This window comes from Lytechinus variegatus, chromosome 18, assembly GCF_018143015.1.
Source record: "Lytechinus variegatus isolate NC3 chromosome 18, Lvar_3.0, whole genome shotgun sequence".
Classification (NCBI taxonomy): domain Eukaryota; kingdom Metazoa; phylum Echinodermata; class Echinoidea; order Temnopleuroida; family Toxopneustidae; genus Lytechinus; species Lytechinus variegatus.
This window is the reverse complement of record NC_054757.1, coordinates 19,862,993-19,885,604: the sequence shown is the minus strand read 5'-3', so window position 1 is coordinate 19,885,604 and position 22,612 is coordinate 19,862,993. Positions and strand designations below refer to the sequence as shown.

Sequence of the window (22,612 nt, the reverse complement as noted above, 5' to 3'; positions counted from 1 at the left end):
GGTGGTGTCACACCTTGGCGTTTTAGACAGCGTATGCCCGTGTCACTTGATAAAGAGTTGCAGCGGCACTCGAAAGCTCGTGAACTTATAAGCTAGTGAACACTTTTTACGAGAGTGATCACGAATTTCCTAGAAAGCCAGTGAACACTTTTTGCGAGAGTGATCACGAATTTCCTTGTTGACCATAGTAGATTGCGAGACAAATGAATACCCTCTAGCGATTATTTCAATCCGCAATAATGAACCTATTTAGTATCATTATTTTTTTTACTTAACGTCTAATCAGTGTAATTATTTGTTTTGAAAATTTGTATCAATATTGTACAACATGAAATAAACTTTGAACATGAGCAGGGGCTTTGAACACTAAAATGTACACATCATACGCATTTTATTTCCCGAATATAATTATTTAGTTTGTTGACGCTGTAAGCCTGAATCCCAGAAGTAGATGTTTTGTCAATATGAATTTCTATATCTATTGTACTTGAACCTATATGTATGGCTGCTGCCAGTCAAAACAGGAAGACACAAATGTACGGTGTCAAACGCTTATCGATGCCACTGCAAGTTCAGAGTGTTTTTAAATAAGTGCTGTGTACCTGCTACGTTAGAGGTCATGTTTATTTTCTGGTGATACAAACGGGAAACCCTGGAAGGTCTGTAGAAATGGACGACTACAAGTTTACCACTTGGAACGGTATTGATAGCTGCACACCGGAGCTCTTTTTCAAACCTTCCTCAACAGAAGAACTTAAAGAGGTAATGGAAAATATATTTTATTCATATTGACTAATATCTATAAGTGAGGATTATAATTTTTTTATCAAACTGTCTAAGTAGAGTTTTCTTTATCAATGAAGCGTTGCATGTACCATATACAAAGCGTGTTCCCATATTCTTAATATAAAACCTGGTGGATGTTTCATAAAGCTGTTCGTAAGGTTACGTACAACTTCATGAACGACTGGAACACGTTCTTAGGTCATATATCAATCACATAGGGATATCACATAACACAAAAGAAGGATCACCAGTCGTGCGTAAAGTATTTCGTATCTTACGAACAGCTTTATGAAACACCCATCTAAAATCGTAATGTTGAATCATGGACATGATGGAGTATCTCCATGATCAAACAATTTTTATCCGGTGGGGGGGGGTGGGGGTAGCATAATGGAGTGGAGGGCAGGCAGACCCCTCGTGGTGTTTAGATAGCGAAAACTCTGTAATAACACTACATATTTTAAAATGACATCGTTTTTTAATCCACGTGCACCCTTTCAAATAATTCCACTGATGTCTCCTGTAATTTATTCAATATCATCATGCAGGTTATGTTTTAAGAAAGACCTTGCATGACTGACACTTTGTTAATTTTAAGTAATGTTACCATTGCTAATATATCTTAATGATAACCTCCCAGCATGTTTTATACAGTAAAATAGCAATATCTATTTGATGATATTCATACTACAGTGCGTATAAAAAAAACGGGACAGATTTGCAAAGTCTATACAATTTTTGTTTCAAATTATGATGTCTATATTTTGGTGCTAATAGGTGCTCTAAGGTCTTATCTTTGAAATGCAATTCAAAAAAATGAATTTTGTTCATGCTTGAGCGAACACGGGACGTTTTTGTTGGGGGTTCAAGAAGAGGCTTGCGCCAGAATTGCAGAATATGAGTAATATGATGATCAGACTTCTTGCTAACTCATGAGAGTTCCTTTGGACCTTTTCATTATTTGTGCCACAATTTTCGAATTATGCTATCAAATTTTATTTACAAATTTATTTATTTACTTGAATTATTACTTGAATTATTTTGTTTTTTCATTTAAACTTCTTACCTTTTAACTTTCCTTCATAAGTAACTGAGAAAATAAGATTTTTTGTCAACCCAAGCAAGAAGATTTGCATTATTAATTGGAAAAACTTGTGATTATTCAAATCCTTTTATCATATGAAACAAATTATGTTATGTACAGTTAAAAGACATGAATGTATTTTTTAAGGGGTCATTGATTCTTTGACCAGTGGCACGTTAAATTGATTGACAGGAAACACAGGAAGGGATCCATGTCTTTCAATGACAATGGTGTATTGAGTCAATTTTGAAAGAGCCAGATATGGCAGGTCGGGTAAAATGTATTAAAAAGTTGTGAGTGAGCGAAGTGAGCACGCAAATATTCCCACTTTTTTATTATATCAAATTTTGTGATAGATTTTGACATAATATTCAGAAAATCATATCATATTTTACTTTCTATCTTTCCTTATATTTCCTATCCACTTTTTTTCTTGGTCATGACTTTTTTAAAGGGGGGGGGGCATCCAGAGCCCCCGCCCATCTGTGTGGCACTGTTCAAAAGGGACCATAACCTTTGTAGCACACAATGAAAGGATTTGAAAAAAAAATCCACGCTCTCCCATACTTCGGTTGAAAATTGTTTTAGCTTGAAGAAGGAATATTTAAAGCTAACAAAGAGCATATTGAAAAAAGAAACAACAGAACAATTCAAGTAAATCAATAGATCTGAAAATGAATTTAGACCGCATGATATGAAAATTATGGCAAAGATAATGAAAAAGATAAGAGGAAGTCTGCTAATTAGCACGAAGTCCGATCATCATATTTATAATTTTATGCCATTTTGGCGCAAGCCTCCTTTTTAACCCCAGAGAAAAAACATTCCATGTTCGCTCAAGCATGAACAAAACAAAAGAATTTTAATAGCATTTGAAAGATAAGACCTTAGAGCACCTATTAACACCAAAATATAGACAAAATAATTTGAAACAAAAGTATTATAGACTTTTCAAATCTGTCCCGTCTTTTTCGATACGCACTGTATATTGCCATCTGTGTGTTGTTTATGAAAAAGGAATGAAATATTACCGATTTACCGCGGTGCCATTGAAGAAGCCCCTCAAATCATCTGCCAGGAAACGGTTGGATTCTTCAAAATCCATTGCAAATTATAGCAATTACATGTAAATAAAATATTAATGTGTTCTTGCATTTTCCCCCTCAGATTTTGCTAAAAGCCAAGTTAGCAAGCCGCCGTGTGAAGGTAATTGGAAGCGGTCATTCTCTGAACCGTCTAGCTTGTACCGATGGATACATGATCGACCTACAGGAATTCGATAAAGTTATCAATGTAAGTTTTGATTTTGTTGTGGTATCGATTTCAAAATGAGTTCACATAAACTGACACCCAAGACTTAAAGATGACTGAATAATCCAAGCAAAGTAATGTAACATTAAAAATAAAGCATTTCATTACATTATTTCACACATGCACACCCCCACACACACACGCATACTCACAAACAAGAATATATGAAAAAATATGATATTTTGAAAAAAAATTTGTATTCTTTATCAAATACATACTACGACTTTTGTATGAATTTCAAGGTATATCCAGATTTATTACATGTATGTGGACTTTTTTCATAAAGAATCTTAATCTCATGATGTGAAAAAATTTGAGTTAAAGGGCTTTATTCCATATTTATTACTCTGATCAAAGTACAACGTGAAATTAATTGGAAATCTAGTCTAGTGATTTACAATGAACAGTGTATTGTCATTTTCTTTTGCAATAGCTTCTTTCATCGGCATGCCTAACGGTTCATGATTTTTCTTTTGTTGGAAGGAACTCCCTCACGTCAGCCATTTTTACAAGATTTTTTTTTCTTTCAAACTAAATTCAAACAACCTCGTTGGATATAAAAACTTAAAAACAATTGTTTTTCAGAAGAAAAAGAATGTAAATGATTTAACAAAAAAAAATAATCCCATTGTTTTGTATTTGTAACCTTTCATTAAACACCTTTTTTGCAGTGGCGTAACAGTCGGGGGGACAGGGGGGCAAGCTGCCCCCCCCCCGGCGGATTTCACCGGGAAAATAAAAGTAAAAACGGGAAAAAGAAAAAAAAGGAGGAAAAAGGAAAGGGAAGGGGGAAGGAAAGGGGAAAAGGAAAGGGAAAGAGAAAAGTGAAACGAAAACGAAGAAAAAAACTTTATTTTTAAATGGAAAAGGAAGGAGAGCGGGAAAATATACGAAAGAAGAGCATTTGAGAAAGATGAAATCATTCCAAAATAGGCCTATGTAATGCAATAGCACGATGGGAAATAAATTATAAGATGACAAAATGGCAAACAATAGCGGGAAAAGAAAGAAGAATGTAATTAATCAAAAGCTAAATTGGAAAACAAAGAAAAGGGACAATAAATAAAAAAATAACACGACCGGGCTGCCGATGATTGAAATTAAAGAGAGGGAAGAAAGATGGACTGCATACAACATTTTGCTATAAGCTTGCAAATAAGCTACCGGGGCTTTGCCCCAGACCCCACGCAGTAGGGGCTCTTCATTTATAACCTTCAAATGGCTCAATAACGACCCCCGTTCAATCACTTGCATACACACCCAAGAGGAAATAAAATAAATTGTAGGAGACAACGTATAATGAAATTAATGGAAACAAAGAAATGTGTTTTTTGCTTAATATAATGGAAAAATCTATCACGTAATTAGAATTTCATTTCAATGGGCATTTTTTTACCAGCTCGCTTTGCACGCTAGCAACTTTTTACTACTTTTTCCACATTGCTATTATTTGCCCTCAAAATATTTGGTTCATTACGCAACTGGGTTGAATAAATGTATTGTGTAAAAGCTATAGTCTGTATATGAACGCGATTTGATTAAAATAGCGGCAATCTACGAGGTTTAAATGGCTTTGATATCAAGACAGCACTGCGTATGGAAGGGTTGGGCAATGGCCCCAAAAAGTTATACAAACATGAACAAAAAAGGGATTAAAGTAAAGCAAAGGAAACGTGTAGGATATGATTTTATTTACTGAATATAATGTCAAACAATAGCTCAGTTATATTTTCATGAAAAGGTGATTTTTTCTCGCTCGCTAGGTATTTATATAAAGCAGCTTTATAGCACATGTGCTACTGCACCCCTCGTTTTTGTTTTTTTTTTTTTTTTTTTTTTTACTCTTGACGCTACTGCCGCAAAGAATCCTGTTCACAGTGACGTACAGACCATAAAAAAGGAATCTAAAGAGAGAAGAGTGAAATATATTATTCTCTGGATATCATGTCAACATCTATCCCAAAATTGAATTTTTGTATTAAAAAGGTTAAAAAAAATTGCTCGGTAGCTTCGCTCGCTCGCAACTGTTTTTTTTTAAAGATAAATTCTGCCCGATACGCAATATACGCAATATCCTTGTAAATTACACAATTACGCCTGCTCATATCATGATATGACCGGAACAATTTTTGGCCAACGACCCCTTTTACGCCGCTGCTTTTTTTGAATGGTTAAAGACATTCCCAATTAAAAGAAACGTAGTTTACTTAGATTTTGAAATTTCCATGTTTTAGAACCGTTGTCAAAGCTAGTTGAACATTTCGCTTATAACCACCTCATATTATTCTGTGCAATTTTGTTGTACAGAAATTATTGTTGGATTTAGGCAGGAATTCTCTTCTTACACGGCATTGCTCTAGTTCACTTCCAGAATTGCAAAGGCCTCTGAAATCTCCGAACATACATTGTTAAGTTTTCCAAAGGCCTTTGAACATGTTCAATGTTCCGTTCATTCAAATTTGATTATAACATCAGTATCATGCTTGTGGTGTAAAGATAGGAGAACCCTTTACTGCATTGCTTTGGGAAATTGTGCAGAAAATGATAAACTTATATTGATGTCTGTTCTTAGATTAGAACATATTTATCGGAGTACCTTAAGGTTCTTTGCTAGGCCATTTACTTTTTTTTCCATTTTCTTTTTATTTGTACAAACGATTGACAACATGTTTAAGTAAAATTTTACAAATTCTACTTTTTTGCAAAAAATAAACATCTATTTTGTCTGGATATAACATAAATGATTGGAACTTCTTAAAAACAGTCAAATACTAAATCTAGATCTGAACCAAACGTGGTTCTTTTCAAATAAATCAACATCGGAGTGGCAAACATGTTATGATTCAATCTTAATAATACAATTTACTTTGATAACTTTGAAAGAGAAAGAAAAGGAAAAATACTATCAATCAATCTCAGAGATTTTTTTTATAGCTTGTGATTGGTCCATTGCAACAGACTTTCCAAAATTACCATTAATCATACTTCAATGATATTATATTGCATGTAAACTTTAACGTTGACCTGTAAATGATATTTTACCTTACCATGTGACCTCCGACTGCAGCGTAACATGCAGGTCCCCAAAGTCCATCTACCATCCAAGTTTGGTTGAAAAGCGGTTGCGGAGTTAGGTGTCATACGAGAGTCCGACATGTAAACTTTAACAAGGACTCAATGGGAGAACATCGGTATTATGGTAATACCGCTGAAATGGGCAATCCTCCATATTTTATTTGACAATTTTTCTTTTTCTTCTCGTAATTTGATCATGTATATATTTTGTTTGATATGGAAATAAATACAAACAAACAAACGTTGACCTCAAAATGACATTTGACCTTACCATGTGACCTCCGACTGCAGCATAACATGCAGATCTCTCCAGTCCATCTACCATCCAAGTTTGGTTGAAAAGGGACCCCTGGTTTTGGAGTTATGTGTCATTAGGTTTGTGACGGAAAGACGACGCGTCGTATCCCTAAGTCTCGCCTTCACCTCTGTTGGGCGAGGCAACAAAACTAGATTACACTTATTTCATATGCATTCTTGATATATATGTAGTTCTTTTTAATTTATTCCAGGTTGATTCTCAAAATTTGACAATATGTGTGGAGGCTGGGATAAAGCTCACCCGTCTATGCGAAGATGTCTTACCAAAACAAGGCCTTGCTTTGTCTGTGTAAGTAAATTAACTTAAGAGTTAAATTGAAAAGGTTTAAGTATAATTTTAGTGTTATTCAGCAGAAATAAAAGAGATAAGATAAATAGATGTAATAATAATAGTAACATTAAATGAGTAAAACAAAAATGAAACAAAAAATATTATATTTCATATCCTACACTTGTTATAAAACCCATGATCTTTGGCACAATTATTGGAAGTATCTGCATGTCAAGATATGATTTTTGCTTTCTTCCTGGTCGATCTCTCCTCCCCAAAACTAACAAGAAATTACAGACAATATGTATTCTGTAAATAGCTAGGATTGTAAGTTCGTCTTCGACTGTTGAAATTACCTTATAAATATTTTTTCATCTCGCTGTCAAAATTTGAAGTTGTAATGTCAAATAATGAACGAGATACATAAAATTCTTTCAAACTTATTTTACCGACTGCCTGTGATATTAAGACATTTTACCTAGATTATATACTGTGCTCATTTGATGTTTGAGGGAACCCAACACTTCATCCCTTCTTTTCCACTTATTCTCTGAAGTTCTCACTGAATTTCTCCCACATTGAATCAAGTACTTTGGTTTATTGCTTATCAATTTTGACAAGTTTCTTATCATGTTAAGGCTTGAAAGTATTTGCAACCTCAATAAAGACAATTCTCCAAATTCATTTTGGTCGTCTTACTGGACACAAGGGGGTTCAAGGGAGTTTTCGCTTCCAGTCCACGACGCACGACGAATTTAAGAACATAGAAAATGTATTGTCAAATGCCCTTAATGACAAAGTACGACCGAGAAGTCTTTGTCGAAAATTGGTATATAACAACGGTAGTTTTGCCTAGGTGGGTGTTTCATAAAGCTGTTCGTAAGTTAAGAGCGACTTTAAGAATGACTGGTGATCCTTTCTTGTGGTAAATGGTATATTTATTGGCGACGGGTTAGCGCGTAAGAAAGGTTCACCAGTCGCTCTTAAAGTCGCTCTTATCTTACGAACAGCTTTATGAAACGACCCCCAGACCTTGACTCTGCACAATCGACAAATTAACAATTTTTCGTCAGCTCCGAAACCTAGAACGAAATCGCTGTTCTAGTTCACAAATAGGCTTACCTTCCAGTTGTTCTTTTTCATTTGGCGGACGTTTTCAATACGTTTGCTGTGTTTAAGAACGTCCCCGTTGCAATTGCCAGAACTACCCATTGGGTTGGAGGTTCACAAATACAGCACACATCACAGTTTGTTAACGCGGACCTCTCTAATAGTAACCAATATCTATATGCAGGCTATCAGTAATTTCGGACCAATCTCTCGGTGGAGCGATCTCTACCTGCACACACGGCTCGGGTCTACAGTTTGGGATAATGGCCTCTTACGTAAGAAAATTAGCTTATCTTTAAATGATAGCACGATATTTTCTCCGGCGACAATTGCTCCGGGCTTTATTTCGCCTGATATGGGTTTAGGGTTAAGGTTGAAATAGGGATAATGTTAGGTTTAGGATAGGGTATAGTGTTGAATACAGGGTTGAATTTGGTATTTTGTCAGTGTTATTTCTTAATCATTTTCTGTGATTAAGGTATTTTGGTGATAAATTTATGATAAATCTCGATTTCGTTTTATATGCTGTGATGCAGTGTGTATCATTTAATTACCCAAACACATCTTAAATATTTAAACATGAATGCAAATTGCAAACCTGATATAAAGCTAATAGATATGAAGATCATGACGTCATCTGGAGAGATAATTAGCTGCTCCAAGGATGAGAAGCCTGAGCTATTCAGTGCTGCTTGCTGCGGACTTGGGTCCCTCGGTGTCGTCTTATCAGCTACTATCCAGTGCGAAAAGGCATTCAACCTGCATGAAACGACAACACCGATACGATTTGATGAGGTGAGTGGAAAGCGAATTTTAACAATGGGCATTGTACCTTTTTTTTAATAACGTGTCTATAACGTTAACTTATGCATTTAAAAGTGATATTTCAGACGAACGCAGAACTAAATATCTGGAATAGAACATCTATATTCTTTTAAAAAAATCTTCTCTCCTTTGATTTCCAATTTTATGCCATTCATGCTCACCTTTTTTTTTTTGGCAAGATGGTGTCCAAGATGGACGATTATCTTCAATCGGGAGATCACGTACAGTTCTACTGGGTACCGAACACGGACCACGTTGTGCTGTCTTGTGCATTACGAACAGACGCACCCGCTACAGCGCCCCCAACGCCATCTTGGTTCTGGAACTCACTCGTCGCAAATCATCTTTTCCAAGCCTTGTACAGGATTAGGTAAGTATTACCACGCCATGGCATAGTTGACATCGAGTGGTTTTACTTCTTATGCATTGAATTTGATGGACAGTCGGTTGGAATTATGTCGTTCCTCTTCTTCGCATTCTAACATCATCTGAATAAGTTTTTGTTATATTTATATATATCAATAATCTTCGTGAATGTAACTAAGATGGCAAAGTAAAAATTTTAGAATATTTCATTTTTTTCATTTGTTTTATTTTATCATATGTCATTTTTTTTTCGATTTCTTGTATAGTAATTATTTTCAGAGAGCGATACCTTGGATTAACTGGGCGTTTTACCAACTGTTCTTATCGCGTCTGTCGTCACGGGTGGGTGCTAGTCATCGGGTGTTCACCTTCTTCATACCAATGTCAGTGGTTAATGAATGGGCGGTACCACTGTGAGTGTATATGCTCTCATCATGAACTAGTTTCCATTAACAAGCATCCACTTCGAACACGCTTTCTACAACGTTAAGAATGTATTATAAAAAAAAAAACACCCGACAAGTCATTGTCGAAAGCCGGTGGACCGGCCATCACATCCTCTTAAAGAAAAATGAAACATTTGGAAGAACTCAAGACGGCTTGTGTGAAAACAGAAAAAAACAAAGAAACGGATCAACGAAAGGTTGAAAAAAATTGAATGATTTATAAGAAAGTTATGAGCATTTGAACTTAAGATCATTATTGTAATGTAGATCCTCCCATTGGCAATGCGACAAAGATGTGTGATGTCACACAACTTTCCTATTGTATTTCTATATATTTAACTTAAAATGCCTCTTTTATCACATCTATCAGTAGATACTTAATTCTTTCTATAGGAGGGCTTGTAATACAGATATTCAAAGAATATATTATGGATAAAGAGTTTGAATCACCATAAGAAAGTGCAGTTATGGGGGGGGGGTATTTCATAGTCCATCAAATGGAAAGTTTTTCACGTGGGACATCACACATATTTGTTTCATTTCCATAAGAAAAAAAACTTATTCTTTGATTTTTGTCTTTCCACACAATCCCACTTGTTCCAGGGGTTTCATTCCCCTTTAAGATTCGAACCGCGGGCAAAATAAATGCAAATATGTCGTTTGTCCAGCGTCCTGGGAAGCGTTTCATCAAGATTTTCATCCGACAAGTTGTCAGATCTGGCATCTTTCCATGATTTTGATTGGCTGAGAGGCACTGTTCCTATGGTAACTGTCAGATAAAATGGGATTTGTCGGATAAAATGTCCGACAAATCCTTTCATGAAACGCCCCCAGGACGACACTGCTGTTTTGATTAACCGATTTTCGACAATTCAGAGGCTACTTTGAGAAAAGATGTTCAGCGTTATAGAAAGCGTCTGGGAAGTGATTGCTAAAATGCCCTAATCCACACTTCGCAACATCGTGCAGTTAGGGTTGCAGTCCCATTTCCACTACGGCGGCCATAAGTCGAAACCAGCCGATTGATTCATTTCTACTCAAACCACCTAAATGTATAGCATGTATGGCAACCGTATAGTGAAATGTGACTACGCCATAATGGTGTTCTCAACATGGTATGGTTTCCATAACCTCTAAATATAAGGTGATATTATTGCTATAGAAACGATCCCATTGGGATCAAAATATGCTTCGCGCCAAAATTGAACCCGTGGAGAATTGCTTGATACCCTAACATGTTGAGCGTTGATACCATATGGTGGATCGACGTTATACAGTGCGTATAAAAAAAAAGTTTACACCTAGAAAATTTTTTTTGTAAAATTATATATTTGTAATATCCTGAAGATTTTTTCCACATTTTAAATTGGTACAGATCCATTCAAGCAAATGACGATATAACTGTCGACAAATATTTCCGCTTGAGTGAGCACCACTTACTTTTGAAAAGTTAGTGAAAAACTATTTGCGCAGAGCTTTGAAATAGTTATGCGAATAAAAGTAGACCTTAATCATGAAGAATACATCAAATTTAGCTAGTAAAATTGATTTGATGATATCTCTTACTATTTTTAAGTTGTTTCCTTGCCCAAACACTTCGTAGAGTGCATAGGCGGCGGAAGCGGGGGGGGACGGGGGGGACGTGTCCCCCCCCTAAATTTGAGGAGGGGGGGACGGTCCTTTTTTTTTTTTTTTTTTTTTTTTTTTTTTGCTTGTCAATTTATTTTCGTACGCGTCCCCCGTAAAATTTTTAGGTTGATAAACTTTTTTTTTTTGCTTGTCAAATTTTTTTCTTGGGTTGTCCCCTCCTAAAATTTTTGGCTTCCGCCGCCAATGGTAGAGTGCATTCTGTGCCCCACCCCACTCCCCCGCATACGGAGGCCATCGTGACGATATTTGCTTTACACTGAGCTGTGATTTACATGAAATGGCTTTGGCTTCATTTTTATTTTTTAATCATTTTCAAGCTTGGGAAAAGTGTGGAGAAACAAGTATTAAATGAAAAATGAAATGTAAACCCACTTTAAATGATACTAAGTTAATGACTATAATAATAAATTTTTGTTCAGATTCAGTTATGTCCTCAGATCCAGCTGGCACAAAAAAGGGTAAAGGTTGCTTACTAAGTGTTGAAATTTCAATTTGGGTGGCAAAATTGTTACAAAATGCTTGATTGTATCCGTTTTATTTCAAATGACTAAAAGTGCAAGGGAAATGGATGAGAAATGTATCGCAGGGTAAGTATGAATTCGCCCTTTCCCCTTTACACAGCGTGAAAACGAGCATTTCTGCACAAACAGATATCTGCGAGCTTTACAAAAATGGACAGTGCTCACTCAAGTGTAACATTCTGTCAAAACTTACTTTCATTAGATAGATGGGACCCAGACTCAAGATTATATGCGAAAAAATTACCCACATGTTGAATATTTTTTAATTTCCAGGGCTTTTTCAAAGTGTAAATTTTTTTGATGCTCACTATAGAAGCACCTAGGTTTGAATAGTGGAATCATAATGCCCTCAACAATAGGGTAGGAGACGTTTTAGGGAACCCGTATAGGATTGTTAACAATGACATTAAACAAAATAATTTCTCCTGAATTTCAGTGTAATGCATTTTTTTATCACGTTTTATTTATCACACTTAATATTACCATCATCATCATCGTTTGTATTATTATCATGATTATTATTATCATTATTATTATTAGAAGTAGTAGTAGTAGTAGTAGTAGTAGTATTAGAAGTAGTAGTAGTAGTAGTAGTAGAAGTAGTAGTAGTAGTAGTAGTAGTAGTAGTAGTGGTGTTGGTGGCAGTAGTAGAAGCAGGGGTAGTACTCTGTGCATGGTGGTTCATTGGTAGAGCGCTCGTCTCATGAACGTGAGGTCGTAGGTTCGATCCCTGACCGAGTTGGCTACCCTGGCTAAATAAAGCGTTATTAACATCATTATTGTTATTATCATCATCATCATCATCATCATCAGAATTTACAATCATTACACTCGTCTGTATACTTTCTAGGGAAAGGGCAGCCGACATTCTTTGTGAACTCAAACGACTAGCCGATGCAGGGAAATTCTATGCCCACTTCCCCATTAGCATCCGCTTCAGCAAGTCAGATGATATCATGCTCAGCCCATCATACAAACGAAATACGTGTTTCATAAATCCCATCTTTAACATGCAAGTATTGAGTTATCAGTAGATTGAGGATATTTAGATTATGGTGTGGCGAAGCCAAGGGGTCCGGGTGATAGAGACGTCTCCCATCAGGGCATGTGAATGATGCGCGAGTTGAGGGGGGGGGGGGGTGAAGCGATGAATAAAATGATAAGAATAGGATGTAAACTGGATTTAAGAGCGAAGGAGGTTATTGATGGTAGAGGGCAGGGTTGTACAACTGTATAATTTTTTTTTCATTTAATTCCATCGATTCCCAGGGCCCCAATATAACAAAATACTAGACGAAGATAGGCAAGAATATGTGTCAGGCACGTCGTTTTAGTAGTAACGCATTATACGATCACACCAGAAACTGGTGCAGCCAAGTATATTAGAAAAGGGGGAATAGAAGTAACCAGTTGCTGGCTGTATTGTGCACATTGTGCTGCACTCGACCCAGGTGAGGTGAATGGGTACCCGGTAGGATTTATTCCTTGAACGCTTCAGCGCCTATTAATTTGGCGGCTCAGCTACAGCCGGGGTATGATACCATGGATCAAAACGTCGTTGAGTATAACATGCACATAGTAACTGCGCTATATAAATGGACATATTACATTGAGGATCCATAATCTTAAAATTGTTGTGGATTTCAGTAACTGTATTTCCCCCCTGCCTCGCTTCTTTAGTGGTATTTGTATTTGTATCTATAAATTATAATGGGGGTGCAATTTAGACCTTTCATTATAAATAATATTTAACTTAAGTAATACAAGAAATGTTGGCCTTTTTAATGATAAACCGATAATAATGCTCACTGCATTTATTATTATTATTTTTTTTTTACTCATAATCACTTTACTTTCTTTATCGTTAAACCGACATCAATAGACGCTATGGAAACAAACATCCCAATTTGGCAACCTGGAAGCCTTTTGAAGATGTCGTTCGCAAGGCAGGGGGAATTCCACACTGGGGAAAGGTGAGTTACATGGTTTACTTATCAGACAGTCTAAGAGCACTTGGGCTAAACTAAATCCGTTTTTCAGTAGATCTAATTTCCATTATGTCTACTTAACTCTTTTCAATTTACGAAAATCTAGTGGAAACAGTTCATCTGCCTACAAAGTTGAAATAAAACATTAATTGAAATCGGTTCAAGCCGATTAAACTGTACATCAGACGAAATGGTAAATAGACTAAATCGCAATTAAACAGAGAGGTAAGTGGTAAAACTGAATGTGGACGAACTATAGGATTAGATCATGTGGAATAAAAACCCAAAGGGGGAGTAAAAAAAAAGAGCGGGAGTAAAAATTAAAAAAGGGTTAGACTATAAGTGGCAATTTATCGTCAAGTCATATTAAGTCCTTCATACCAAACAATTACTTCAAAATTTAGCAAATAAAATCAAAGGAGTACATGTGCCATTTCGTTGGCAATCCATGAAAAATCAAATGACACGTCAAACCATCCGCGAAGTAAACCCCTACTAAATTAAATAGGGCCCAACTGAGATACAGACTTGATCGAGGCTAATGGCGCACGTTATTAGACAAGAGACTTTTTAAAAGTGTGTGTGGGGTGTATGGGTGGGTGACCGGGTGGGCGTGTTTGCTATGACACACATGTTTCACAATATTATACAATCCAACACATATGACGTGACTCATTGATATACATCATTTGACTCACACCAATATGATGACCCTCACAGAAAATAAAAATCATATATGTGAGTAACTTAAAAAATGGAACGGATCTTATAATATAAATGTAACAGCCTGGTATGGGATTTTAACTCAAATGTTATTCGTAAAGCAAACGGTCGTTATGTTTTACAATTGCAATGTTCTCTAGTATCATGGAAGACATCTTTGTTGGTATTGTAATAACAAATTCGCAGGGTTCCCAGCCCACCAGGAAAATCAGGGGAAATTATATTACTTTCTCCAGTCAAGGAAAAAAAAATCAGGGACTTAGATTTTAAAAGTACCTCAAATCAGGGAAAATGTCTCAAATGAGGGAAAAATCAGGGAATTTTGATCGGCCCAAAAGTCAAAAGCATGTTAGTCAATAAGACTATTATACATTCTGTTGCATTTCAAAACAACATCTATTTAATGACTGGTTACGGTGGTTATGGCGCAAAGTGGATGGCTGTATGGGGAGAAGGGAGGCCATTACATGCCCGTGCAATAATAATACTAATAAATTTTACATCATTGTTTTTATACTGAAAATACATGTTATTCACTGCAACAACTTAGAAAACATGCAGAACTGGGAATGGGTTTAAATGATTATCAGGGAAAGTTGTTTTCGTGAAAAGCTTAGAACCCTGATTCAAAATAGCGTTCAACCGGTCCGTGTAAGTAACCGGCACTCCGTATGACTCCATGTCTTCAAATTTCTCCTTTTTTCCAGATTATTACACCACTTGGTAGCTCCCAGTACAGGAAACTCTTTCCTCTTTGGGATAGGTTTTGTGAGATTCGCAAGGAAATGGATCCTGACGGCATGTTCCTCAATGAATTCTTGGAGAAATGTTTCGAGGATTAGATTCCAATTACCATACAAGGCTTGAAAAAAATGTTAGCCGCAGTCGCATCAACGAAACCGACTCCAAACCGGCCGATGGTATTCCATCGGAAATAACGTAATATTTTTGTTTCCGATATAGAGTTGATTGCACCAGTGGGCCTTCGCATTTGTGTCTACAATCTATCAACCCGATCCATGTAAGCACCTATGCATTGCTCGGCCTAATTTGGATAACTAGGCCGAGCCGGGAAAACATTGCTATGTATAGCCAGTCATTTTAGCCCAAATTTTGACCAAACTTGGAACAAATTGCAACAGAATTTTTTTTATCACAATGCATTTCTGTAAGGTCCCTAGTACAACATACTAAAAGTCCCAAACTTTCCGAATAGGGGAAAGGCATCTAATTTGCATAAATCCAAGATGGCTGCCAAAATTAATTGATATGCCTTATCCTTAATATTTTTTGTACAGATAATGGAAAAATCTTGAAATGAATACGCAATTCACTATGATTAAGATATCATAAATCGGTTGCAATCGTTTCCGGGACTGTCCGGTTCTTATTTTTCGAAAAATGTGAGAAATTATGCCAAAATTTTCGTGTTTTCGGTCAAAAATTTGCATGTGCATTGAAATCTTTCTGTTTTAACATTAGCATCAGCAACTAATGTAAAATATCAGCATTCGACAAGAAAGGGGATATATCAACGAAAAAATTGATATGCTTCATAACAGTATTAATGTCTTAACTTGCTTAGATTAAGGGCAAATACATCCGAATGTATTATGCGATATTGCGATAAAGTGACACCAAAAACCAACCTCCGTGTCCAGTCACTCTTTTATTTCGACTACAACGCGATCGCTTGGATGCCTTTGAAGATAGTACAATAAACTAAATCGGTCTTGCCTCGCCTTTGTTGGTGTGACTAACACGCGTAAATACAATGACGTCTAGAGATACAAAGGTGTATATTACTTAAATTGATATGTGGGCAAAGGGCTTTTTCTTCATTTGAAAGTAACTTTTATGTTAATCATGTTAATGAAATTTCTTTTAAAAAAGTTATAGGATGCATAATTGATCTGCATGCTGTATGCAATTACGTTCAAGAACATCACAGCATAGTCCCGCAATAGCTTGTCAAAGTTACCCCCTTATCCGTAGCTCAACTATTAAAAATATCGTGCTTTTTGGAGCCCCCAATGTGAAAACGCGATGTTTTGCTACAAAGAAAAAACTTTTATTGTCTATAAATCACTTGGAGGCAAAAGAGCAGGCTTTTCTCTTTGAGTTACATATAAAGAAGTGATGGCACATCAAAGCCTACCCTTTCAGGGGTCTTCTGAAGTCACCAACCCCTTTTTGTATTTTGCTAATTTCTTGAAAAATTCGCACAAATTTTAGCTCCATTGAGGCAATAGGCGTTTCCCCTTTGCAGTAAACCGATTTAATTGTTTTGTAAGCACTTGGGGATGGAAAAATAGATTTTCTTCTTTTTTCAGCTAAATTTAAAGAAGTGCTGGCACAGCAAAGTCTATCCCCTGCGGGGTTCGCTAAAGTCAATCACCCCTTTTCCATATTTTGCCAATTTATGGAAAAATCGATAAATCAGGAGCCCTCATTGAGGCAAAAAGATGTTTCTGCTACAGTGTAAACCACTTTTGTTTTAAAACCACTTGGAAACAAAAGAGTAGTCTTTTGTCTATGTGCTGCGTATAAAGAAGTGCTGGCACATCAAAGCCTACATCCTTTAGGGAGCTGCTGAAATCACCCCACCCCTTAAGCGTATTTTACCCATTTCTTCTAAAATTTTGGAGCCCCAATGAGGTAAAAGGCGTTTCCCCCTTTGCAGTAGACCACTTTTATTCTTTGGAACCACTTGGAGATAACAAAATTAGATTTTCCTCCATCAGCTACATACAAAGAAGTGCTGGCACAGCAAACCCTACCTCTCAGGGGTTTGCCGAAGTCAACCATCCCTTTTCCATATTTTGCCTATTTATGAAAAAATCTATCAATTCGGAGCCCTCATTGATGCAAGAATGTTTTATATATATATATATATATATATATATATATATAGCAAACCACTTTCATTGTTTCGTAACCACTTGGAGATTTAAAAAAAATCCTTTATATCAGCTACATAAGAAGTTCTGGCTCAGCAAAGCCTACTCCCTCAGGGGTTCCCTAAGTCTCCCCACCCTTTTTGCCTATTTTCCCCTCCTTATTTTATTTATAATTTATGGGGAAAATCTGCCAATTTGGAGCCCCTATTAAGGCAAAACGTTGTTTCTGCTTATAGCAAACTTCTTTCACTGTTTCACTGGAGACAAAAAAGTAGATTTTCCTCCATCAACTACAATAAAGAAGTGCTGGCTCAGCAAAGCCTATACCTCCCTTAGGGGTTCCCGAAGTCTCAAAATTGCAGTTTTTGACCCCCCCCCCCCCCTTCGGGCAAAAGGCATTTCTGCTATATGGTTAAGTCACTTTTATTATTTGAAACTTAAAGATGAGTAGGTTTAGTCTATCAGCGCATCGACCCTTCCCTCTTCAGGGACTCCAAATTGACAGATTTTCCCATAAATTGGCAAAATACGGCGCATCGACCCCTTCCCTCTTCAGGGGCTCCAAATTGACAGATTTTTCCCATAAATTGGCAAAATACGGAAAAAAGTGCTACTTTGGTATACAGTTAAATAGTAGTATAATAGGATGTGGCAGGTCTAATAGCTATACATCTTATTTTTCTCTTGAACTTTGAGATCGAGCAAGCAGAAAATGTCATTATTTTGGTGTACAATGTCACGTGACTAGCATATGATAGTTTCCGTGCCTAGACCCTTTCATGTTAAACAATTAATACAGTCCAAACAGAATCGAATTTATGTATTTAATGTTAATAGTAACAATGTTCTTGTGGTATAAATCTTTGCTTACTGATATTTATGATACAGCGATAGTTTGAGGAAGTCAATGTTTATAGTATATCGAGGCCGGAATTGATATGATTTGTAATCGGGTCTGAGTACATAGTATACACTGGCGTCGTCTGCTACGTAAACTTAATGAGCGAATATGACCAAAATTAACCATTATGTTTATGCAAATTAGAACACTTTCCCCTATTCGGATTTTCTGGGACTTTTAGTATGGTCTTCTATGGACCTCAAAGAAACGTTCTGCATTGGAATAAATTCTGTTGCAATTTGTTCCAAGTGAAAATTTAAAATGACTGGACTATATGTATAAAACGTTATTTCACCAGATCAAGCTGGTTTGGTCAGCCCTTCCCCATTCCGACTTTTCCTCATTTAAAAAAAATACTTATCTTGTCATGTACTATCCTGTCTCTTGTCTTGTTTTCTATATCTTGTCATTTTCTTTGTTTCTGTTGTTTCTTCCATCGTGCGCAACATATCATTCACAACGAAGACCTCTTTGTGTGAATAGCTTTGCAGTAATTCAGTAATTTCAGTAATTCTGTTTTTGTTCCTTCTCTTTTTTCTTTCCTGTATATACAGTGCGTCCCAGAATAAACGAAACCGAGATTTAGCGATCATTTATCATAACTTAATCATAAATAGAATAGACAAATGACCTACCAATTTAAAGCTTAGAATCTCCTCTTTCATCTGATGTTACTTCGGTTATTTCTTATTCACGCATGAGTGAGCAAAAACAATTTGAAGAAAGGATACCAAAAACTCATTTGGCGGGGGTTATCTGGGTTTCAAAAAGAAAACCACATTTCTGAAAAGTTCAATATCTGCTCTTTAATTTGGTACCAAAATTACAAAAAATGGTCAAGAAATAAAAAAGTCCTGTTCATTTGAAATAAGGCTTGTATTTACATAATTTCATGAGATAAACGTGTTTTCACCGGTTTTCCACAGAAGCTTTCGCATGGTGAACAAAAGATTTAATGCATGGCTGATCGTCAACAAAACAGAGTGTCGAGAGAGTTTGAAAGCCATCCTGGAGAAACTCTTCATTTTATGAAATTATTGAAATTCAAGCCTTATTTCAAATGACCAGAACTTTGTTATTTCGTGATCATTTTCTGTAATTTAGGTATCAAATTAAAGAGGAGATATTGAACTTTTCAAAAATGTAGTTTTCTTTTTGAAACCCAGATACCCCCCGCCAAATGAGTTTTTGATATCCTTTCTTCAAATTGCATTTGCTCACTCATGCGTGAATGATAAATAATCTAAGTAATATCAGATGAAAGAGGAGATTCTAAGCTTTAAAATGGTAGGTCATTTGTCTATTTTATTTATGATTAAATAATGATAAATGATCGATAAATCTCGGTTTCGTTTTTTCTGGGACGCACTGTTTATATGAATAAGTCGACTATATTTTCTTAATTTCCAAGGGGGATCCACACTTAACAAGCTTTGCTTTTTAGTGGACCCCCTCACTTCCATTTACGCTCAATATTATACTGTTTTTTTTATGAGGTAAGAATGCTCCTCTGTAAAATTGTACTTGATTGTTATTACTTTATATTACTTATATTACATTGTATTATGATTTGAATGGAAATGGAATAAAGAATTGAATAAGAAAAAAAAAATAAATTAGAAGTTGATTGATTAATCGATTAATTAATCTGATATTGCCATCTAGGGGTGGGGTGAGTGAAACTTTAATATAGCTTAAGAGAACACTGTTTACTCAAAGATTCATGTATTTTGTTTGCTCCATTCCCTCATTCAGAGTAAAACACATGGCTTCTAATTTTTAAAAATATTTGATCGTTATGCCCATCTTTGAAATATTTTAAAAGTGGGTACAATTTTAAGAATGTATGGCCATATTGCTTATTCGTTTTTTACGAGCCGAGTTACATTTAGATCCAAAAGAATTTAAATAAAATGTGTATGTTGAAATTAAAATCCATTTGCAAAAGGGGATAGATTAATTTCTTTTTTATCAAAATTGATGTTTCTTTTCTCAATGTATAAAATAATATGATACCAAAGAAAAGTTGAAATCCTCATAACAAAATGAACAAATATGGCAAATAAAAATCTTCTTTTTTTTGCAAAAGGGATTTGATCCATTTCAGTTTGTTTCCAAAAGGGGCTAGATCCACAACGATAATTGAATATATATATATATATATTATATAAAGATTTATTTTATATCCAATTTTATGTTCACATGGTAGGGTATCATGCCAATTTAGTTTCGCATAAGAATACTGCAATATGGGAGAATAAAGCGAAAAATATTCTTGGAATTAAAGTGGATCGAAACCCTTTTGTAAACAAACTCCTCCGAGGAGCTCATTTGCCAAAAGGAGTTAGATCCATTATTCATAACATGTTGTCGTTTTTTTTGTCTAAATGCTTAGATTCTTAGAAGCTCTGATGATACCAAAAAAGTTTAATTTTCCATTAAAATGTAGATAGAAATGGCAAAATCGCAAAAGGATTTAGATCCATTTAAGTTTGTTTGCAAAAGGCGCTAGATCCACAATGGTATTTTTTTTGAAAAAAATATATTAAAAAAAATATGAAGACAGGTAGATTTCTTTTATAACCAGTTTTATGTTCACATGGTAGGGTAGTATATCATGGCAATTCAATTTCGCATAATGGCAATATAGGAGATTAAAAAAACTTGATATAATGGTCTACAGTAGATCTAAACCCTCTTGCAAACAAGCTCTGACTCCATGTAGAGTTAAAGTTGACTGCTCAGAAATAAGAATGTTAAACAATTTTATCTATTCTATCTACGCGTAAAAGTCAGTTAAAAGGCAGAAAGAAACCAACCTAAAAACAGATAAGGCATTTATGAATACCATATGTGACTTTTATAGATTTTATTACTGCAAATGTATTCCACAATGCATACAAGAAAATCTTGAATCCAAATACAACTACAAAAAAGACGATTGTATTGTAGCATATAACTAATTTTCAGCCTATAATCATAGCTCATCGTTTGAAATAACAGACCATAAATGATGATGTAATACTGTATATATCTAGAAGTTGTTAACGGTTTAATAATAGCATTTCAATTATCAGTTAGTCAAGACTATTTTGAACATAATCATCAACGATTTTGTGCCCGCGGCAACTTACACTGCGTAATGGAAATTAAAATGTGATTCGTTATACAGTTAATGGCATAAATTTTACCCATTGACTTGGTTGTACAGACCTGGTTGGTCATGTTGGTTGCATTGATCAAATAAAATAAAACTTCACCCTGCAAAATGCTATTGCCCTCTTGATTGTGTAATATGTGTCTAGGTTCCTTTGGAAGCGCCTAAATGGTGCATAATATGCGCTATGCAAGAACTAGATATTTTTATCATCATTATTTGCATACACATACTGTAGACTCGTATTAAATGTTTCTATTACTTTCTATCTCAGTCATAACAATATTATTACATTGCATTGTATCAGTACAAAACTTTTTACAACATTTATTTAGTATTTTGGCAATTTGCGGCGATCTTACTCATCAAGTCATACATCAAACAAGGTATAAATAAGCTTATAAAAGATTACATCATTATTTATTTACGTATGTACTGTATACTCTAGTATGAAAATCTATGAGATGATGATGTGGATCATAATTAAGATATTGCTAGGAGTACTCTATGCCGTCGCCACTTTGTGCCCAAGCTAATCGGTTGTAGCACCTAAAGTGTCGCCAAAAAGGTGCCTAAACTCGTGTGCATTGGCTCAAACTACCTCCCAAATGGCGCGTGGTGGCGCGTACTGGCACCAAAAGTTGAATTTGGTGCAATAATAATTTCAATTTTTTTGAAATTTTTGTTTAAGACACTTTCAAAATGTCTTTTTTTTTCGTCGCACCAAATTCAATATTTGGCGCGTAACAACACGGGCCAGTTGGGAGGCAGTTTGAACAACAACGTGCCACTATTCACCTTATTGGCGAAACGAGGCGCCACAGCCGCTTTGCATTGGCGCCGCCTAGTGGAATCATATGATTGGCCGTAAAGTAACACGTGACTAAATCACTACTGAAGAGTGTAATAATGACACTAGTGTTTGCCTGTCCTTCGTAGTTCTTTTTAGTCAACCATGTGAAATTTGGGTGTGAACATAGGCGGCGGAAGCGGGGGGGGGGGGGACGGGGGGGACGTGTCCCCCCTAAATTTGAGGAGGGGGGACGGTCCCCCCTAAATATTTTGTTGATGACCTTTTTTTTTTTTTTTGCTTGTCAATTTATTTTCCTACGTCCCCCCTAAAATTTTTGGGTTGAGAACCTTTTTTTTTTTTTTTTGCTTGTCAAAATTTTTTTGGTTG

At 35.8% G+C, this 22,612-nt stretch overlaps 1 protein-coding gene across 1 annotated transcript; it reads left to right on the top strand.

Moving 5' to 3' along the window:
* Positions 1–449: 449 nt before the first annotated feature.
* On the top strand, positions 450–15,559 carry LOC121432275 (L-gulonolactone oxidase-like). Its single transcript, XM_041630137.1, has 10 exons — positions 450–762; positions 3,038–3,163; positions 6,766–6,863; positions 8,140–8,230; positions 8,565–8,750; positions 8,960–9,150; positions 9,413–9,559; positions 12,614–12,775; positions 13,646–13,736; positions 15,182–15,559. The coding sequence occupies exons 1-10, from the start codon at positions 670–672 to the stop codon at positions 15,314–15,316; spliced, it is 1,320 nt and encodes a 439-aa protein (XP_041486071.1). The 5' UTR covers positions 450–669; the 3' UTR covers positions 15,317–15,559.
* Positions 15,560–22,612: the final 7,053 nt, after the last annotated feature.